The 16,990-nt window shown below is 28.4% G+C and overlaps 1 protein-coding gene across 2 annotated transcripts in view; it reads left to right on the plus strand.

The window, feature by feature from the left end:
* LOC142318878 (tRNA (34-2'-O)-methyltransferase regulator WDR6) overlaps positions 1 to 16,990 on the plus strand; it is a 55,579-nt gene that overhangs the window by 15,520 nt on the left and 23,069 nt on the right. For both annotated transcript variants that reach the window (XM_075355468.1, XM_075355467.1), the window contains 5 exons: positions 2,264 to 2,678; positions 3,963 to 4,112; positions 12,655 to 12,854; positions 14,455 to 14,706; positions 16,093 to 16,275. In XM_075355468.1, coding sequence (XP_075211583.1) covers positions 2,264 to 2,678; positions 3,963 to 4,112; positions 12,655 to 12,854; positions 14,455 to 14,706; positions 16,093 to 16,275 — 1,200 coding nt within the window. The remainder of the gene's footprint in view (positions 1 to 2,263; positions 2,679 to 3,962; positions 4,113 to 12,654; positions 12,855 to 14,454; positions 14,707 to 16,092; positions 16,276 to 16,990) is intronic.

The raw sequence follows: 16,990 nt of genomic DNA on the forward strand, positions 1-16,990 counted from the left end.
TGTCACAACACACAGAGTTTCTGCTGGATCCCTAGCCATGTGGTAATCCTGGGTAATGAACGTGTAGATTCAGCTGCTGAAGTTGCATGTAGCCAACCATCTTTCACCACTTGAGTTACAAACTATGATTTTATTAATTCCATTAAACTCTGACACATCAAAGATATGGTGTTACTATGGGACTCTTCATGCAGAAAGGTTCATCGAGAGGAAGTGGTCCTGTGCTGATTTCAATTAGAACATACCAGAGCTACTCACAGATACCTGATGTCAACGAAGAGCACACCACTGTCCTCATCCGATCCGATTGCTACTTGACTGTGCAACATATCCGTGTGGACTGCATATGATGCGACCTTACATCGCAAATTTAAATTGCCAAGGGACATACGGTATGTCCTATTAAATGAGAACATTGTACTAGACCAGGTATTGTTACTTCTAAGAAGAATTATTATACTTAATAAGATTTAACCGGTCATAAATTTTGATATTATTTTGTGATTCATGTTACATATATTATCCTAATTATTGCATTTCTTCTTTTATTATTTTCTTAGTTTTCATCATAAATTTAACCCTATTTTACTAATATTTTAATATATGAAAAGTAGCCTCATGTTATTATTTTGAACTGGGTGATAACTTAAAGGCGTTTTTCTCCACAAAAAAAAAGTGTGGGGGTGGCATAATGGTTACATGCTTACTGGGTTTATTTGTAAGTCACTGAATTATTTTAAATAGTTACCATAAATATTATGAAAAAATACCAAATTAATACTACATTAAAATGAAATTAAACTCTTGAAATTATTGTTAAGAAAACTGTGCACACGTTGCTATAATTTTCTACCAGGCTGTAGTATACATATACATAACTTTTTGTTGAGATAACAAAATTACCTCAACATCTTTCTGAAAAAGTATTTTTTATTAGAATATTTTAAAATTATATCTGTTATAAAAATGCAATGATAATTGATTTTAAGTAGAATTACAGAAGGATCCACTTATTTTCAACAGTATTATGAAGTGATATGTCAAATCTCAGGATAAGATTGCCTGTATACCAGTTCTCCTGAGGTGAGACTTCAGAGATTAAGTAGGGAAACTATGGATCATATTAAAGAAGCCTATATTCATATGCCTTGTAGATCCACTACACATGATAGCCTACAACTCAGTATCTCACAATCAGGAATTGTCAAATTCTTTATTAGAGACTGAAGATTAAGTCTTCGGCTGGTGCAATTTTCAGATGGTGATAAAGAAATCGATTTTCATTTTTGCAACAAAATATTGAAGTTTGAGGTTAATTGTTTCTCTTATGTTTAGCAAAAAAATCAACTATTTTAATATTACCGATTCCTTGCTATTACATCTTTGCAGTCATTTGCTGTTTGGTGATAAATGACATATTTTGGTCTGATTAACCTTGCAGTATGCATGGGCAGTTTTTTTAAGTCTGAAGCCTGTTCTAAGTGAATACTTAGAAAACATAGTACCCAATCTGATTTCATATTCAATTAAGTTGCGATTAGTATATATTCTGATGGTGTTGTAGTTACCACCAAATCGCATTTCACTTTTGTTGCCATTGTTAGTGTCTTCAAGCTCGTGTAATGGTGATGGGGTTTTTTGTAACAAAAAAGTGCTTATCATAATGGTAACAGCTTCTCCTTGTGAGAAATATATAGCATATATCAGTAAAATAGCCTCAGTAGTCTTAGCTAATGTCCAGTTTACATGTTAATTGTTAGCATGCAATATACATATATTGAAATCTTTTGGTTACAAATGTTTACAAAACATTGTGAATTATGATGCAGCATAAAATCAAGTAATATTGTGTATTAAATAATACTCTTACTTTCTGCAGAAAGTAAAAGGATAATTGAAATGGGTTCGAGTTAAATGTGTCTCTTGAAACATCTTGGGATAGTTGCATCCTGGAAATTAAAGGGTATGAAATAAGAATAAGGTCCAATACTGAAGATACATATAATAAACTAGTTGCTGATGATCATCATAGTTGGACAATGTTAGTTGTTGTGGACAATGTCATTGAATTACCCCATTTTCTCTTCATTTTTTTTACTACAATTTCCTTTGATTGCATTAAAGTTAGCCATTTTGAGCCAAGACAGTGAGTGGTTAATTGTTTATCTCTCTAGCTTTTATTTTATGTTGAACTGTTTAATTTTTAATTCCATATGAAAAAGTTTAACTACTTTTTATAATGTAACTGTTGTTTGTTCTTCAGGATTCATATCTTTGTGTATGGGACGAACAAGGAAATAATATTTTAAGACAAGAAACACATCAAGGTGGAAGTGTACGTTGTTTAGATTTTAGTGAAAAATTACAACTAGCTGCAACTGGTGGTGCTGATGGTGGCGTCCATTTATGGCCAGTTCCAAAGAAATTAAGTAGTAATTTTGACAGTGCACTTTTATCATTTAAACCATCTGTTGTTCCTTCTCGTATAAAGTTAATGAATAATAATATAATAGTAATAACTGGTCGTAATAGTAGTGAACTTCATATGCTCAGTGACAGCAAATGGTTAAGTGTGTTTACTGATGATCGGATTTTGAATTATTGTTTATTAGAAGTTTCAGTTTGTCGTAAATATATTGCTTTAGCTACCATTCATGGATTTTTAATTGTTTTAAAACGTAAGAAAATAAGATTATCTATCTTTTACTGTTATCAATATTATGTTTATTGGAATATCATTTTCTAAAGCTTGTTTAATTAGCTATGATTTATGTTATTGGTTACTGCTGTTTGTTTATGAATTGAGTTTAATTTTTCACTGAAAAATTTTGTATGGGGACTATCTCAAATCAAGTTGCCTACAACTAACTATTTGGCTTTAGTACTTTGTATACATACTTACAGTAAGTATATCAGTGCCTTGACAATCATTGTACCAGTGTACTATCACCAGCTCTAAAAATTAATAATAGATGCATTCATCCCTCAGTGTTAATGTAATAGGGTGTTAGTATTAAGATCACTAGATATCTTTATCAAATGACATTATCGTGACAAGCCATTATTTAGAAATCTGTTGGTTTCTGATTTCAAACTCCCTGACTAAAAAGGAACAGATGAGTTCTTTAGACAGTATTCAAATTCATTTGTTTTCTTTGTCCTCTTGCTTAAATATAGACATCTCCTGTCTACTTCTTTCTTCTTATTTTTTATTAAACCAGCTGGTCTTAATTATTGTTAGAATTATTAATGGTATGAATTTTACTTTACGAATTAACATTAACATGTATATCTGTGCTAGCCTGAATGTTTAATATTTTATAAAATGTGTAATTAACCTAAATGTCATAATTCAGTATAATTTTTAACTAATTTAATGCAAATTAAAAAGTAAATAAAGGAAATGTTTATTAATAATTGACTATCCGGCATTACTTAATGTATACATTTTACACAACCAATGAATTACTCCACGGCTGAAATTGTTATACAGACAGCAGCCACATTGTCATACTTTTTAATAGAGTTTCTATGTTGACAGATAATTGTTTGTACGCTTAATTGTGTGTATGTTCTATCTTAACAGATAATCTCTTCACATGATGTGATATGGTTCTTTGTAATAACTATTCCCGTTAGTAGTTTTTGCTGGATTTGAAAGTCAGTTTGCTCACATATTGTCATAACGGTTCAGTTAATGGCTCTGTTTCTGGAGTAGTCTGCCAGACTTATGTGATTTTACTGAACAGGATTCATTTACTGCTGTGAGACAGAGTTAAACTATTATTAATGTTAGGTTCTTTTGTTCAGATCATAAATTAAACATGCATAATTTTCTTTCAGTTTTAATGGTAAAACTGCAATTATCTGAGATATTGGAGAAAAAGATGTTCACATTTTTTTTATTTTATTAGAATTTTTAAATATAGTTGTGTGAATTAATGCATTATTTTCATTTTCAGAAACTGATCACAAAAGATCTTTAGAAAAAATATTAGATAAAAAAGTTATAGATGGCAAAATTTTTTCTGTCCATTGGATATCAAAAGATACAATCTTATGTTGTGATATTAAAGGTGTCCTTTATGTTTGCAAACTAATTTTTATAAAAGGTTAGTCATTATCATTATCATATTTTTAATAATCATAACATTTTTAATTGTATTACTTTAATGCATAATGTTCTTTTACTGCCACAACTGTAATCCTTTGGTAAGCGAAGTATATAATCATAAGATCAAAAAACTGAACTTTCTTAAAATTGGTCAATTCAAAAAATAATTTTTTTACAGGTGATCCCAAAATTCTCTTTGGATATCTACATGAAATCTATGTTTGAGTGTCCACTCAAGTAGCATTCTTAGAAACCATTAAAAAAAAATTAGATTGTTATAAAATTTATCATGGCATCAGTGTGTAGTCCCTTCAATAAATATTTCAAAAATTATAAAAGTAACATGAAGTGTCTTGGTTTTTTAATAAAAAAAAAAAAAAGGTTGTTTAATTATCTAAAGTAAAGGTGTCCCATAAAGAATGTAACTTTTGAGTGCTTATTAACATACAAATTTATTGATGAATTATTGATGAAAAACTCTCTTAACATATTGCGGTAGCGTTTGCCGTTCACTGTTAATGCATTTCCGGCTTCATCTTCAAAGACGTATGACCCAATTACACCCTCAGCCCAAATGCCACACTACCCAGTCACTCGTGGATATAATGACTTCTCCATAATTACTTAAGGGTTTTCCGAGCCTCAAATCCTGCAATTCTGTTTGTTCACAAAGCTGTTCAACAGAAAGTAAACCTCATCACTGAACATTACTTTCTTGATGAAACTGTTATACACTCTGTTTTGCAAGCATCCAGTCGGCAGCTGCTCGCCACTTCTTATGATCGTTTGGCTTCAGTTGGATTTTATAGGCCTAAAGGTGCAGATCTTTCAGAATTCATTGCATGCTGGTTCTGGAATTATTCAATTGTTGTGAATGTCGGCGAATAGATTTCACCAGACTTATAGCAAAATTATTACTCACGATGTCGATGTTTTCTGCAGAACGACTAACATGAGGATGCCCCCAAGGTTTTAATGTTCACAACTGAACCGGTTTTCTCAAATTTAGCAATTAGCCTCATCGTAGTCGACTTATTCGGTGCATTATGTTGACTAAACATTCCACAGAGTTTGTGAACAGTCTCTGGACAACATTCACCACATTTGTAATAAGTTTTCACTATGACAACATGCTGTTCTGTCATGAAGTGCTCCATTCCTAGACATACAGGAAACAGATGACAATCATGCGCTATTCAGCGCTCCATAACTACTGACTACAAAGACAACAGATGAAAATCGTGTAACATTTAGTACTGCCAACTTACTGGAACAGAAATGGTGATCATTTCAAAAGTTGCGTTCTTTATGGGACACTCTGTAGTAAAAGTGTGCCTGCTTTCCGTTATAAATACTTAGATATGTGTATTTAAACACTGTAAAAAGTGTCATGTTTTGTGTTTTTATATACTTGAGTTTTTGTACAAACTTTTGTAGACTTATTTTTTATATATGTGCAAGAAGTTGCCAAAGTGGCTGAAGCTGGATACATCACACATTGATTACAGTACTTACATGTTACTTCACATTTGATTACTCTCAAAAATTAGAAAAGGAAAAACAGTCGTAACATGAAATTTTGTTAATGTTGAAACAGATGCTATTTATATGTTAAAATGATGTATTCTGTGACATATTATTTAATATGTATTTTGAGTGGCTGTTAGGTAATACTTAATAATTAGATATAAAATTACAAAAACATTGCATATAATAACATTAACCCTGCAGTTACCATACATTCATTTATCATCATTACCCACAAAAAAAGAAGTGGATCAGCGAGAAGTTGCACAGTACAATAGTTTTATTTTAAAGTTTTGTATGAAAAACTCATTTGTGTGATTTTTTTGAAACTATATTGGATAATAAATTTTAAAATAAACTTTTCATTTTTATTATAAGTAATCTCATTGGTTAGGGGAAAGTAAATCATTAATTATATTTTATTTTTAAAATAAAAATAAAATATTTTTATTTTATTTTTTTAATGTTCTTGAATATAAATAAAATGTTCAACAGAGTGTGTTGAATGAAGTTTAATTACGTTCAGTGAATCCCACATTTAATTTGTATCAACTTAAAATCATAAATACACTATCATGTGCTTTCATTTCCCAAAGCCAAAAGTAGTTCTTAGATTTAGATTAAATAATTTTATTTTTACCCATGACAGAATGTAGACTATGTGAGTTTGGGGTAAGAGGCTGTGCACACACACACACATACACATACACACATGGATGTATAATAATTAGTCCGTAGACTGTTTAGGAATGTAAGAACAGTATATTATAAAATCATAATTAAAATTAATATAAATATGCAATTAGGTTATAACTAGTAATACAATATTTATTAATATATTAGTAGTCAAATCATGAAAATACAAATCAAATGAAATTATGAGAACAATAGTATACAAATAATTAATTAAATTAGAACTGCTAAACTACTTAAATTCTGTTGTTGATTTGAAGATGTGGAAGAATTCTGATTAGAAGAAGAAATGATGCAGTTATTTGAAAACAATGTACGGAGTGAAAAATCATATTGTTGTAATAATTTAAATATCTATTTTTAATTGAATAACTTCATTTAAGTTATACCATTTTACAACATTTAAGTTAAACCATATTGTAATAATTTAGAAATATCAGTTTTTAATTTGATAACTTCATTTAAGTTATCTGAACCTGTTATGAGGTCATCAACATAAAAATCATTTTGAATGGCCTTACAGGCTAATGGGAAAACATTTTCATTTGCTATTTGAATTAAGACATCTAGTGGCTAAGTATGGTGCGCAAGTGGTTTCATACATTATAGTTTGTAATGCGTAGTGTTTTATCTCTTGATCTGGAGAATCACACCAAAGAATGCATTGTAAATTGGAGTTGCTAGATTTTACTAATACCTGGCAATACACCTTTGTTATGTCTGAAGTAACAACATAATTATGAATCCTGAATCTAAGGATTACGGAAAATAAATCTTGTTGAACCACAGATCCAACTAACAAAGTATCATTGAAGGACGATAGACCATTAATGGTTTTAGCTGAGCTGTCAAAAACAACTCGTAGTTTAGTTGTCAGACTAGAAGGCTTAAATACTGGATGGTGAGGTGAGTAGCAAACGTTTTATCCGTTATTAACAAATCATCAGAGTTGAGTAGTGACATATGACCTAAATCTAAGTATTCCTGTATGAAAGTGAAATAGCCTTTTTTAAGGTTGGAATTGTTGCTTAGCATTCTTTCCAGAGGTAAGAATCTATTTTTAGCATTAACGAAGGAATCGCCTAATTGAATGTTATTAGCTTTGCCTGGTGATACAACAGATCTGTCTTGATTATTTCGAGTTGCATTAGAATGAAAATGTTTTTCACATGTTGAATTTTCTTAACCGACACAACACTTTTAATTTCTTCAACTTCCCAAAATTTCTCAATTATAATTGAGATATTTTTATGATTGTTAAGAGCAAGAAAAGTTGGAACAGTATTATTGTCCTTGACATTATTAAGAAGACAACCAAGTATACATCCTAGTTTCCTGAATAATGGGATATCTGGAATATTGAATAAATTTTCCAGACAAGATAAGATTCAAATATAATTGAGCTCCAATCAGGATGTCAATGCCATATGCTATCTTGAAATTAGGCTCTGCAAGAAATATATTATCAGGTAGATTGAGATGTGAAAAATCAAATGTGTATCAAGGAAGGCTGTCAGTTATTTCATAAAACAGCACATTGCAATTCGAATTAAAAGTTCTTATATCAAGAGTACAATGTAAGTTTAACTCTGTATTCAGATTGTGGTAATTAGTTGTTTATGCCTAAAATGGGAAGATCATTTTTAATAAATTTAAGCTCTAATTTTTGAGCAAAACTATATGTGCAAAAATTTGCTGACTAACAAATCTAACAAGATTCTACATAAATGAATATTACCTTATATATCTTTGGTGTTATATGTAGCTGTTGAAAAAATTATATTTTTGACTGATTCTTAAATGAACAACAGGTATTAATTTCAGACTTTTGCTTTCTAATTTAGAACCATTAATTTTGTCCATATGAAGAAGAATATTATGTTTTTCATTACAAATCTGACATCAATATTTTGAATGATTTTCATTAATAGAATGGTCTTTGCACAAACAATTAGAACAGCAATTATTATCCCCCAAAAAGGCCTTAGGATCCTTAATGGACAAATTTAAAAATTCCTTACAATGTGGTAATTGATTGTTTGAATTTAAAACAAACATTAGAAGTAAATTTTGAGTATTAACTAACGTTATTTCCTTTTAATGTTTATTAGAATTTAAGGTAAAGCGTTTGGTAAAAGATTTGGTTGAATTATTATAACGCTGTCCTTCAGCATTGTTTTCTGTTTTCATTTTCATGTTTGAAGTGAATGTATTAATATTTTCGAGAAGTTTTCCCGAATTAAGAAATTCTATAAAATCTTTAAAGGTGGGAAACCTTTGATTTGACAATTTCTCCTTCTATAATCTTGAGGTGATGTATCCAATTTTGATGTTAGAAACTGGTTGACAATAAATTCATATGTGTTTACAGGAAGTTGCATTGCTTCAAGCAAATTCACATATGATGAAATTTCATTAATGAATTTAGATAAAGTATATACTGATTCTCTTTTAACAGAATCTAACCTTAAAATGCAATCAGCATTATGAAATGCAATGATATATTTGTTGTCAAATCATGTTTTTAACAAGTCTGCAATCATATAATTTTCATTTGTCAATGGTGGCTTTTTTAACGATAGCTAAGGCTTCAACCTTCAAAGAAGAATGTAAATAGTGTAATTTTTTAATATTATAATTAAATCATCTCTAGGGCTGCCACTTAATACATTACCTCTAAATAAAGGTATATTAGTGGGTTGTTGTATTTGAACTGAATTCTTCAGTAGATGATTTTTTACTATTATTTATTAAATGTTGCAATTTGGACTCTGTCATACACAAATTTTCCTTGACTTATATACAATCCAATGATAAAACATCATCATCAAATTCAAATTCAATTTTTGATTGTATGTTGTCACGTTTGCTTTTCAACTCATGAAGTTTCCTCATTTTAATTTGTAAAGTGGAAATATCACCTTGTGAAGGATCAATTTTAAAATGTGCCAATTCCAGTTATTTAGAAGCCTTTACTGATCCTCTTTGTGTCTAATTAATTGGTCCTTTTCAATAATAATATTAATAACTTAAATTATTGTAAATTATTAATAATATAAATTAAATGTGAAATGAATTAAATTATATTACAGTAATGATGAAACAATGTAAATTATTTGTAAAATAAATTAAGAAGTAATATGATAATAATGTTGTTGATATAATTGTTGTGTTCCCTGGTCGTATGAAGTTTGTTAGATATGAAGATTTTTGAGATTTCATTTCATATATCTGGAGTTGGAGGAATATTTAAATATTCAGTTATACGCTGATTCATTGAAATAAATAGAAGTCCTTATGTAGTTTATATTCCAAGTTATTTTTATTATAATCTTTAAACTTATACTTCATATATGTGACATTGTTATTAATTAATTAGTTATACATTAATGGTATGAATATGTTGAGTCTCTGAAGAATGGAAATAGACTGAATAATACAGAACTAGACACATTATTACATTAGTAATATAAAATATCAGCTGTTAACAAGGTCAGTCAAATATAGACAACTTTATTTAATCTGCAATGAGTAAGAAGAACTAGACAGTTATAATTTTATTTATTTTTACAAATAAGAAGAAGAAAAGGAACCATGAATCTTAAGAATAGGTAACACTTTAAAGCAGGTTCTTAGATTAGTTACAGTTATAGGCCACTAGGGAACACTGCAGTAGATGTGTTTCTCTAAAACAGCTGGGCCGATTTTGATGCGGCTTTTTGCATTACATAGGTATTACCTCAGAGCAGGTTCTTAAATTAGTGTTACGGTTATAAGCCACAAGGGGGTGCTGCAGTAGATATATTTATTCAAAACTGCTTTGTGGGTTTTCTAAAAGTTTTAATTGTATCACCTTTTATTTCAAACATCCCTTGCTCTTAATATTAGTTAGGTCATCCATGTTATTTAGGTGTTTTAAAATTTTATAGGAAATTGTTTATAAGTGAAATTTTTTTATTCTGAGAAATTTTTTACTCAGAATTATGACTGAAGTTTATTATTAATTTAAATTCATCAGAAAGATAATTTCTGCCTTTGAGACATGGAAGTTTTTTCTCAGTGTGCACATTGTTTCATAGGTATAATGAAAAATTTACAAGTCATAGAAACCTATTAAGTTGGTTTAGTGGTTTTTCTTTGTGTTTGACAGACATATCATTTGAATGTGCTAGTAAAGTATGTTGATTTGAATTGTGTCTGTTTCTTTAGTGTATTGTAGATTTTTATATTCCATTTGTTAAAGTGTAATAAGATGAAGTCTTTTATGTGTGCAGATAAAATATCAAGGTTGTTGATATTTTAATAGGTTATGTCTGTAAATATAACAGTATCCTATCCTTTTGGATAGGTTAATGTTGGTGGACATGTTATTTGCATCTTTTAAAATGATAGCTAAATGTTGATTTTATACTGCTATGGAGGTGTCTTAGTTTCCATTACATCTTTGTTTAAAGTTGCATCTCATTTGACCATTGCAGAACATTGTACAGTTGAACAGAAACAAAAAGATTCAGAGAAAGTTTGTTTTACAATTTTAAACACAGTGATATACAGTAGGGCCTTCAGTTCAAAAAAACAACTCGCTCTTACACTCAGAACTTGAATAAAAAGAAATAATTCCCATGGAAAATATGAACTAAATTCCCCCAACTGCAGTGCTCTATATTGGTTAAATGGGATAAAACTGTAAACAAAGTTATAATAAACATTAAAATACCAGTATAGGAATGTAGAGTCAACATTTGTCAATCACCTCATTGGTTCAATCATTACTCTGAACCTTTTTAATCATATACTTTTAGCTTTTTCCTAAGACTTATATGCATTCCTGGTCAACTTAAAAAACTGCTATGAATGATATCAGCTGATTAGAGGAAGAATGTAGCTGCACCAGCTATTGAAGATATCCATAGAAGCAAATTAAAATTTCGATGATATTTATTTTAAATACTTTGAATTTAATAGATTTAGTTCAGATTATCATTTAGAAAGTTAATAGTGGTGAAAATTTGAGATATAATTAATACTGAGATTAAACCTTTTTCTTTTCTGTATTGCCCTTGGCAGTTTCAATTTATTTGAGGAAAGCTTGTAGAGTTATTGCAAATTATACATAACAAGTACTAAAATAGTGTTTTTTTCTCTGTTTTTACATGTTTCTTATGCTCCTTGACTTTGGTAATAGATTATTTAAAAGTATTAGTGTTGAATATGTTTAAAAACACATTTTTATCTGTTAGCATATTTATGAAAATTTCTGATAGCCATTTTACAAAGTTGATATTTTGATTATGTAAAATGTAATTTTACAGGGAACTTGAAATTATGTAAGTATTGTTACTTTGGTGGTACAAAAAATGTTAGTATTTTTAATTATATTATATTATATATATATGTATATAGATAATGTTATAATAAATTGTATAATGCTTACTAATATGATTCTAACGGGTTTTTGTAATCTTATTCTTTTTATACAGTTGAGTCTTTGATAGAAATTTTGTGAATAGTTATAAAAATAAAAATATATGAAAATAACAACACCAACATTAGTAATAATACTAGTATTTATATTTGTAATAGTATTTACAAAAATTATAATTTATAATATTAACGATGTATAAAGTAATCTGATAAAACTGTGTGAAAGGCAATATTAAACCATGCCTGCCTGTTGCAGGTTTGTGTACCAACAAACAGGATGGACGCTCAACTACTAGTTGTGACTGTACTTTTTGAATGATTGTTTCATAACTTTCCCACTTCAGTTAAAAGTTTAATATTAAATATTTTATTTTCAAAATACCTTCATCTTATTCAAATTGTTTCAAGGATTACAACGATGTGTTTTTCTGTAAAATATTCATTGAAAGTAAAGATAAGGTTGTTTCATGCTCAGCATGCTTAAATAATAGTAGCTTTTGGCTAAATCTTAATTTTAATTATTGAGGGACAATTGTTTAATCTACCCTCCAAAAGTAGAAAATTTTTATCTCGATCGGTTTGGATTTTATAGTAATTCGTAGTTGACGTCTCTCAAAAAAGGTGCCAAAAATCTTTAGTTTTCTGCTTTTCACATGCCAATTTTTCAAACAATTGACAGTAACTAAATTTGCCTAAATCCAGTTAGCGCAAAAATAATTGCAGTTTTCGACAATACCTTCATTTTTATTGTGCAGTTTTTTTTTAAAGGTATAACACAAGCACCATATATCATGGAAACCATTATAATAATATTATATTAATTATTTAATCTCATTAATTAATTATCATTTAATTAATAATTAATCATTTAGTAATTAATTATCTTTTCAATTTAGCAAATGAACAACACACAAAAGTGGAATTAAGTATATTATCACAACTTTTATTACCGGCTAGTAAAGAACGTTGGTTAACATCAGCCGTATTATGCCAACATAGTGATTACCAAACATTAATATGTGGTGACAGATGTGGAAGCATTCATGTATTTGATTTAAGGGATAGCGATATTTCTGGTTCTAAACAGCAATTAATGGTATATTTTTATTTTTAATTTTTATAAGATCTTGATAAGTTTATTTTTTATGTCTTGTTTTAATAAGATTTAATTATTTAATCCTGCAAAATATAATTTAGTGTTTGCTTAAAATTGATTGAAATTTTAAGAAGTGTATTATATTTTTTGTGTTGTGTCACTTTTTTTTTATCATTAAACTCACTAGTAACTAAGCATGTTGAATTTATAGCCTTACCTGTTTGGTTTAGTGACCCTGCTTCTTAAATTATCATGTACTGTTTAATATGTCATAGCTTATAATTACAGTTATATAATCTGTTTGTAACACATTGTGTGCTGTGATTAGAACACAAGCCTACATGATTAACACAAGTAATATCAAAAACTTGTATTAACCCTAGTATATTTATTTACATACACATTTAAATCACATAACAAATATTAATTGGTATTCCTATCAAATCTTTCACTGAAGATATTAATATTTTTAATCCCTAACTAAAATCACAATAATATCTTTTGAGTATGTATGTAAATCATTTTTAAGCTTCACAATAAAGACACTCAATTAGCAGTTGGGCATCAATAAGTAGAATAAATATTTATTTTCAATCTCTTTCTAATCAAAAATTAATCTATTGCTTTATGGAAATTTAATTCTACCATCTATAAATCTCCAAACCTTAAGAATAGTGAATCAGCTTTCTTGTTATAATGGAACAGAATGTATTATGTTTTTATGCCCTTATAGTCTTGAAATGCGTTGGCTTTTTAGATGTAATTTGATCTTTTGTAAGAGATAAGATGTTACAATATTAAGGTCTAGTGAATAGCGGATAATTATTAGCTCTAGATTGTTATGTTTAGCAAGCTGCATGAGTGGCAATAATTCAAGAAAAGCCCCATCACTACCCTTATGCAATGTTGATATTTGGCTCTCAAGTGGCATATAACTTGACAGATTTACACTATATTAATTGTTTGCCCTCTGCAGTTTATTCCTGAAGAATAATTCCAGTATAAGACTATCATATTTTCAGGATCTATCCACTATTCATCATTTGTTTTTTGAGTTAATCAGACAGGTTGCTAGCAGGTAAAACAAAATTTTCTTTTGGTCACCTAGAAATTCAAGCATAAGTTAAGGTGAAACATGTGTCATGCCCAGTTCATTGTCCAAAAGGATCAACTAAACTGTACCAGAATTTATTTTAATATCTTAATACATCTTATAAATAATGCTTTAGTTATTTTTTAGCAGAACTGCATAAGCAAGTTCAATTTTTTTTTACTGCAAACAAACTAGATGAATTGTGGCCTTCCAAGAAATTGCACATGCAAAATAGTTTTGGAGTTCTGTACCAAGTTGCTTGTAGTGACTCATAGAACTTTGACTTTTACCATCAGTTTGGTTTCTTTTTTATCATACTTTACATTATGTTTGTTTGCATCTATTATTTTTGAACCAGAATTGAATGTATGAGTTTTGTAATCTTTTTACAGTATTGTGTATTTTATCAATTTAATGACATTTTACATATTAAAAGTAAATAAAAAGCTATTATTTAGTGTCTAAAATTACTATTTTTCAAGTATGATTTTAATATATTTGTTTCAGGAACCAGTACAAACACTAAATAAAATACACGGACGTTTAGGTGTCAGTTGTATTTATTATTTCAGTAATTATGTATGGTCTACAGGCAGAGATGGTTACCTTAGAAAATTCTCTTTAAATAGAACAAAGAATGAAGATAACACTATTATTTATAATCTTATACAGTTATCTATTGATAAACTTACATTATCATGGGCAGCTAAAATTATTTACAATAATTCTTTAGGCATTTTAGTTTTAGGATTTCATGAAGTAAGTTACTGAATTAAACTTATTTTTGTATTTATTTTTTTGTAAATTATAACAATTTAAATTATCATTGGTATCTACCTGATAAAAGCATGTTTAATATTTCTAATGAGTCACTTGTCAATTTTACTTTTTTTCCTTTTTTTAATAAATAAAAATGTTAGAGAATGAATTTTTTGAGATTGATCTTGAATTGGTTTTTGATTTTATTTAGGACATGCACACATTCATATCATTTTTAAATAGCTGGGAAAAGTTCTACTGCTTTAATATTCTGAAAAAAATTTTTTGTTATTCTTGCTATATAAACATACTAATGTATGTGTTCAGTGTTTTGAACCGTTTTATTTTATTAAAAATTTTTAATGGTTCAGAATATATATTGTTAGCAAATTGTTTACATTGGTCCTTACTTGATGGAAGTATATTAATTTTGTAAACACACTTGTTTTATTCTTTCATTAGAGATTGTAGTATATTCTTTTAAGGGAGAGAAGAATAATTTGTCATCTACCACATAACTAGACATGGTTAAATCTTAGTAGATTGCAGCACTACTTGTGCAGTGCTCTTTTTTGTAATCTCATAGAATGTGACAGTTGTTCAACAGCCATTGTGTTTGTTAGTAACAAACATAAAGACATAATTTTAGTAACTAACATTAATGATTAATAGTAATGTCTTAGTGTTATTGCATAACCTATTTCTTTATTAAATCATAATATGAGGTGTATTTTTAAAGTAAGGCCTGTTTTGAAGTTAAAACAAACTGAAAATTATGAATAAACTTTATTACTTACAAATAAAAATGACATTCATTTACTACTTTTCTACATAGCTGCTGTCACAGCTTTCACAGTATTTCAGTAGTTGTAAGACACTGAAAATTACTCCATTATCGACAGCAAGAATGCTACATTCTTCGTCATGAACATTTGTTCTCCCTTCTTGAAATGAACAACACTAGCATCTTAATTTAGCATCACTCACAATATTCAGCTTATAAATGTCACAAATTTGCCCCAATTTCAGCTGCAGAATAGTTTTTTGCCATCAAAAATCGGATTACCTTGTACTTCACATTTAGCAGGATCACAAATTGTAGCACTCATAAATGGATATTCATAAATGGATGAATAAAAACAACTAACTACAAAATGACTAAACTATTGTTATTAATAGCAGAATATTAATTAAAATAACTGAGCTACTCAAGCGCCATTTACATCATATATATATATATATATATATATATATATATATATATATATAGGCAGCAAATTCAAAACTGACATTACTTTAAAAACACAGCTTGTAGTTAACAGTTATGTTATTATATTAATTTTATTTAGTAGTGTACATTTCTAAGTATATTTATGCCTTTCTCAGGTAGATTTGGTTATATGGAGTGTTGAATCTCGTATTGTACTGTGGAGATTAGAATGTGGTGGAGGACACAGAGAATGGGACTGTATTGTAAATAATAATGAAATTAACTTTTATTTTCTGAAAGATAAAAGTGTTCACCTTGTGTCAAGAAGATTTAAAGATCTTGCTTATCCACCAGTAATGGTATGTGTTTATATTGAGATTTAATTAATTTTTTTTTAATTTTCTTTAAAGCATAATTATTCCAATTAAAAGTTCTTATCAGAGTTTTGTGCTCAAAATTTAAGTATGTATGATGAATTGATCATCAAAATAGGATGAAGTAAAACAGAAGCATACAAATTTGTAATTCTTGTAATTATATTGAATATTTGTTGCTATTGTGTCTATGAGTGATTTTGTGAAAATAATTGCTATATTATAAATTCATTAGTGATATACTTTTTATATTTCAACATCAGCTTTAAAAAAACAAAAAATTGAAAATTTAGAGTTGTAAATTTTATTTCATATTTTAGGATAAAAATGGTAATGTAATAACTTTCTTATTACATTTTTTTCAAGGTATGTATTATTAATATATTATTTGTCAATAATTTTATTAATCCTGGAGCTGGAGTATCAAAAAATGTTAACCTAGTGGGGTTTGCAATGAACGCCATATGCTGTTTAAGAATTTTAACATTTAATGAATTTTGTCAGTAACAAAAAATGTATTTATTGTCATTTCCAGTTTTTTTTTGATTTCTTAGTAATTATTTTATTAATAAATTTAACAGTATTAATTCTTATTATAAGAACTATCTATATATAAAAATTGGTACACAAATGTGAACTTCAAGAATGTGAATTTTAAAAAACCAAACATTAAGTTTCATTTGATCAAAAAAATTATTCT

The sequence above is a fragment of the Lycorma delicatula genome, chromosome 2 (genome assembly GCF_047948215.1).
Source record: "Lycorma delicatula isolate Av1 chromosome 2, ASM4794821v1, whole genome shotgun sequence".
Taxonomy (NCBI): domain Eukaryota; kingdom Metazoa; phylum Arthropoda; class Insecta; order Hemiptera; family Fulgoridae; genus Lycorma; species Lycorma delicatula.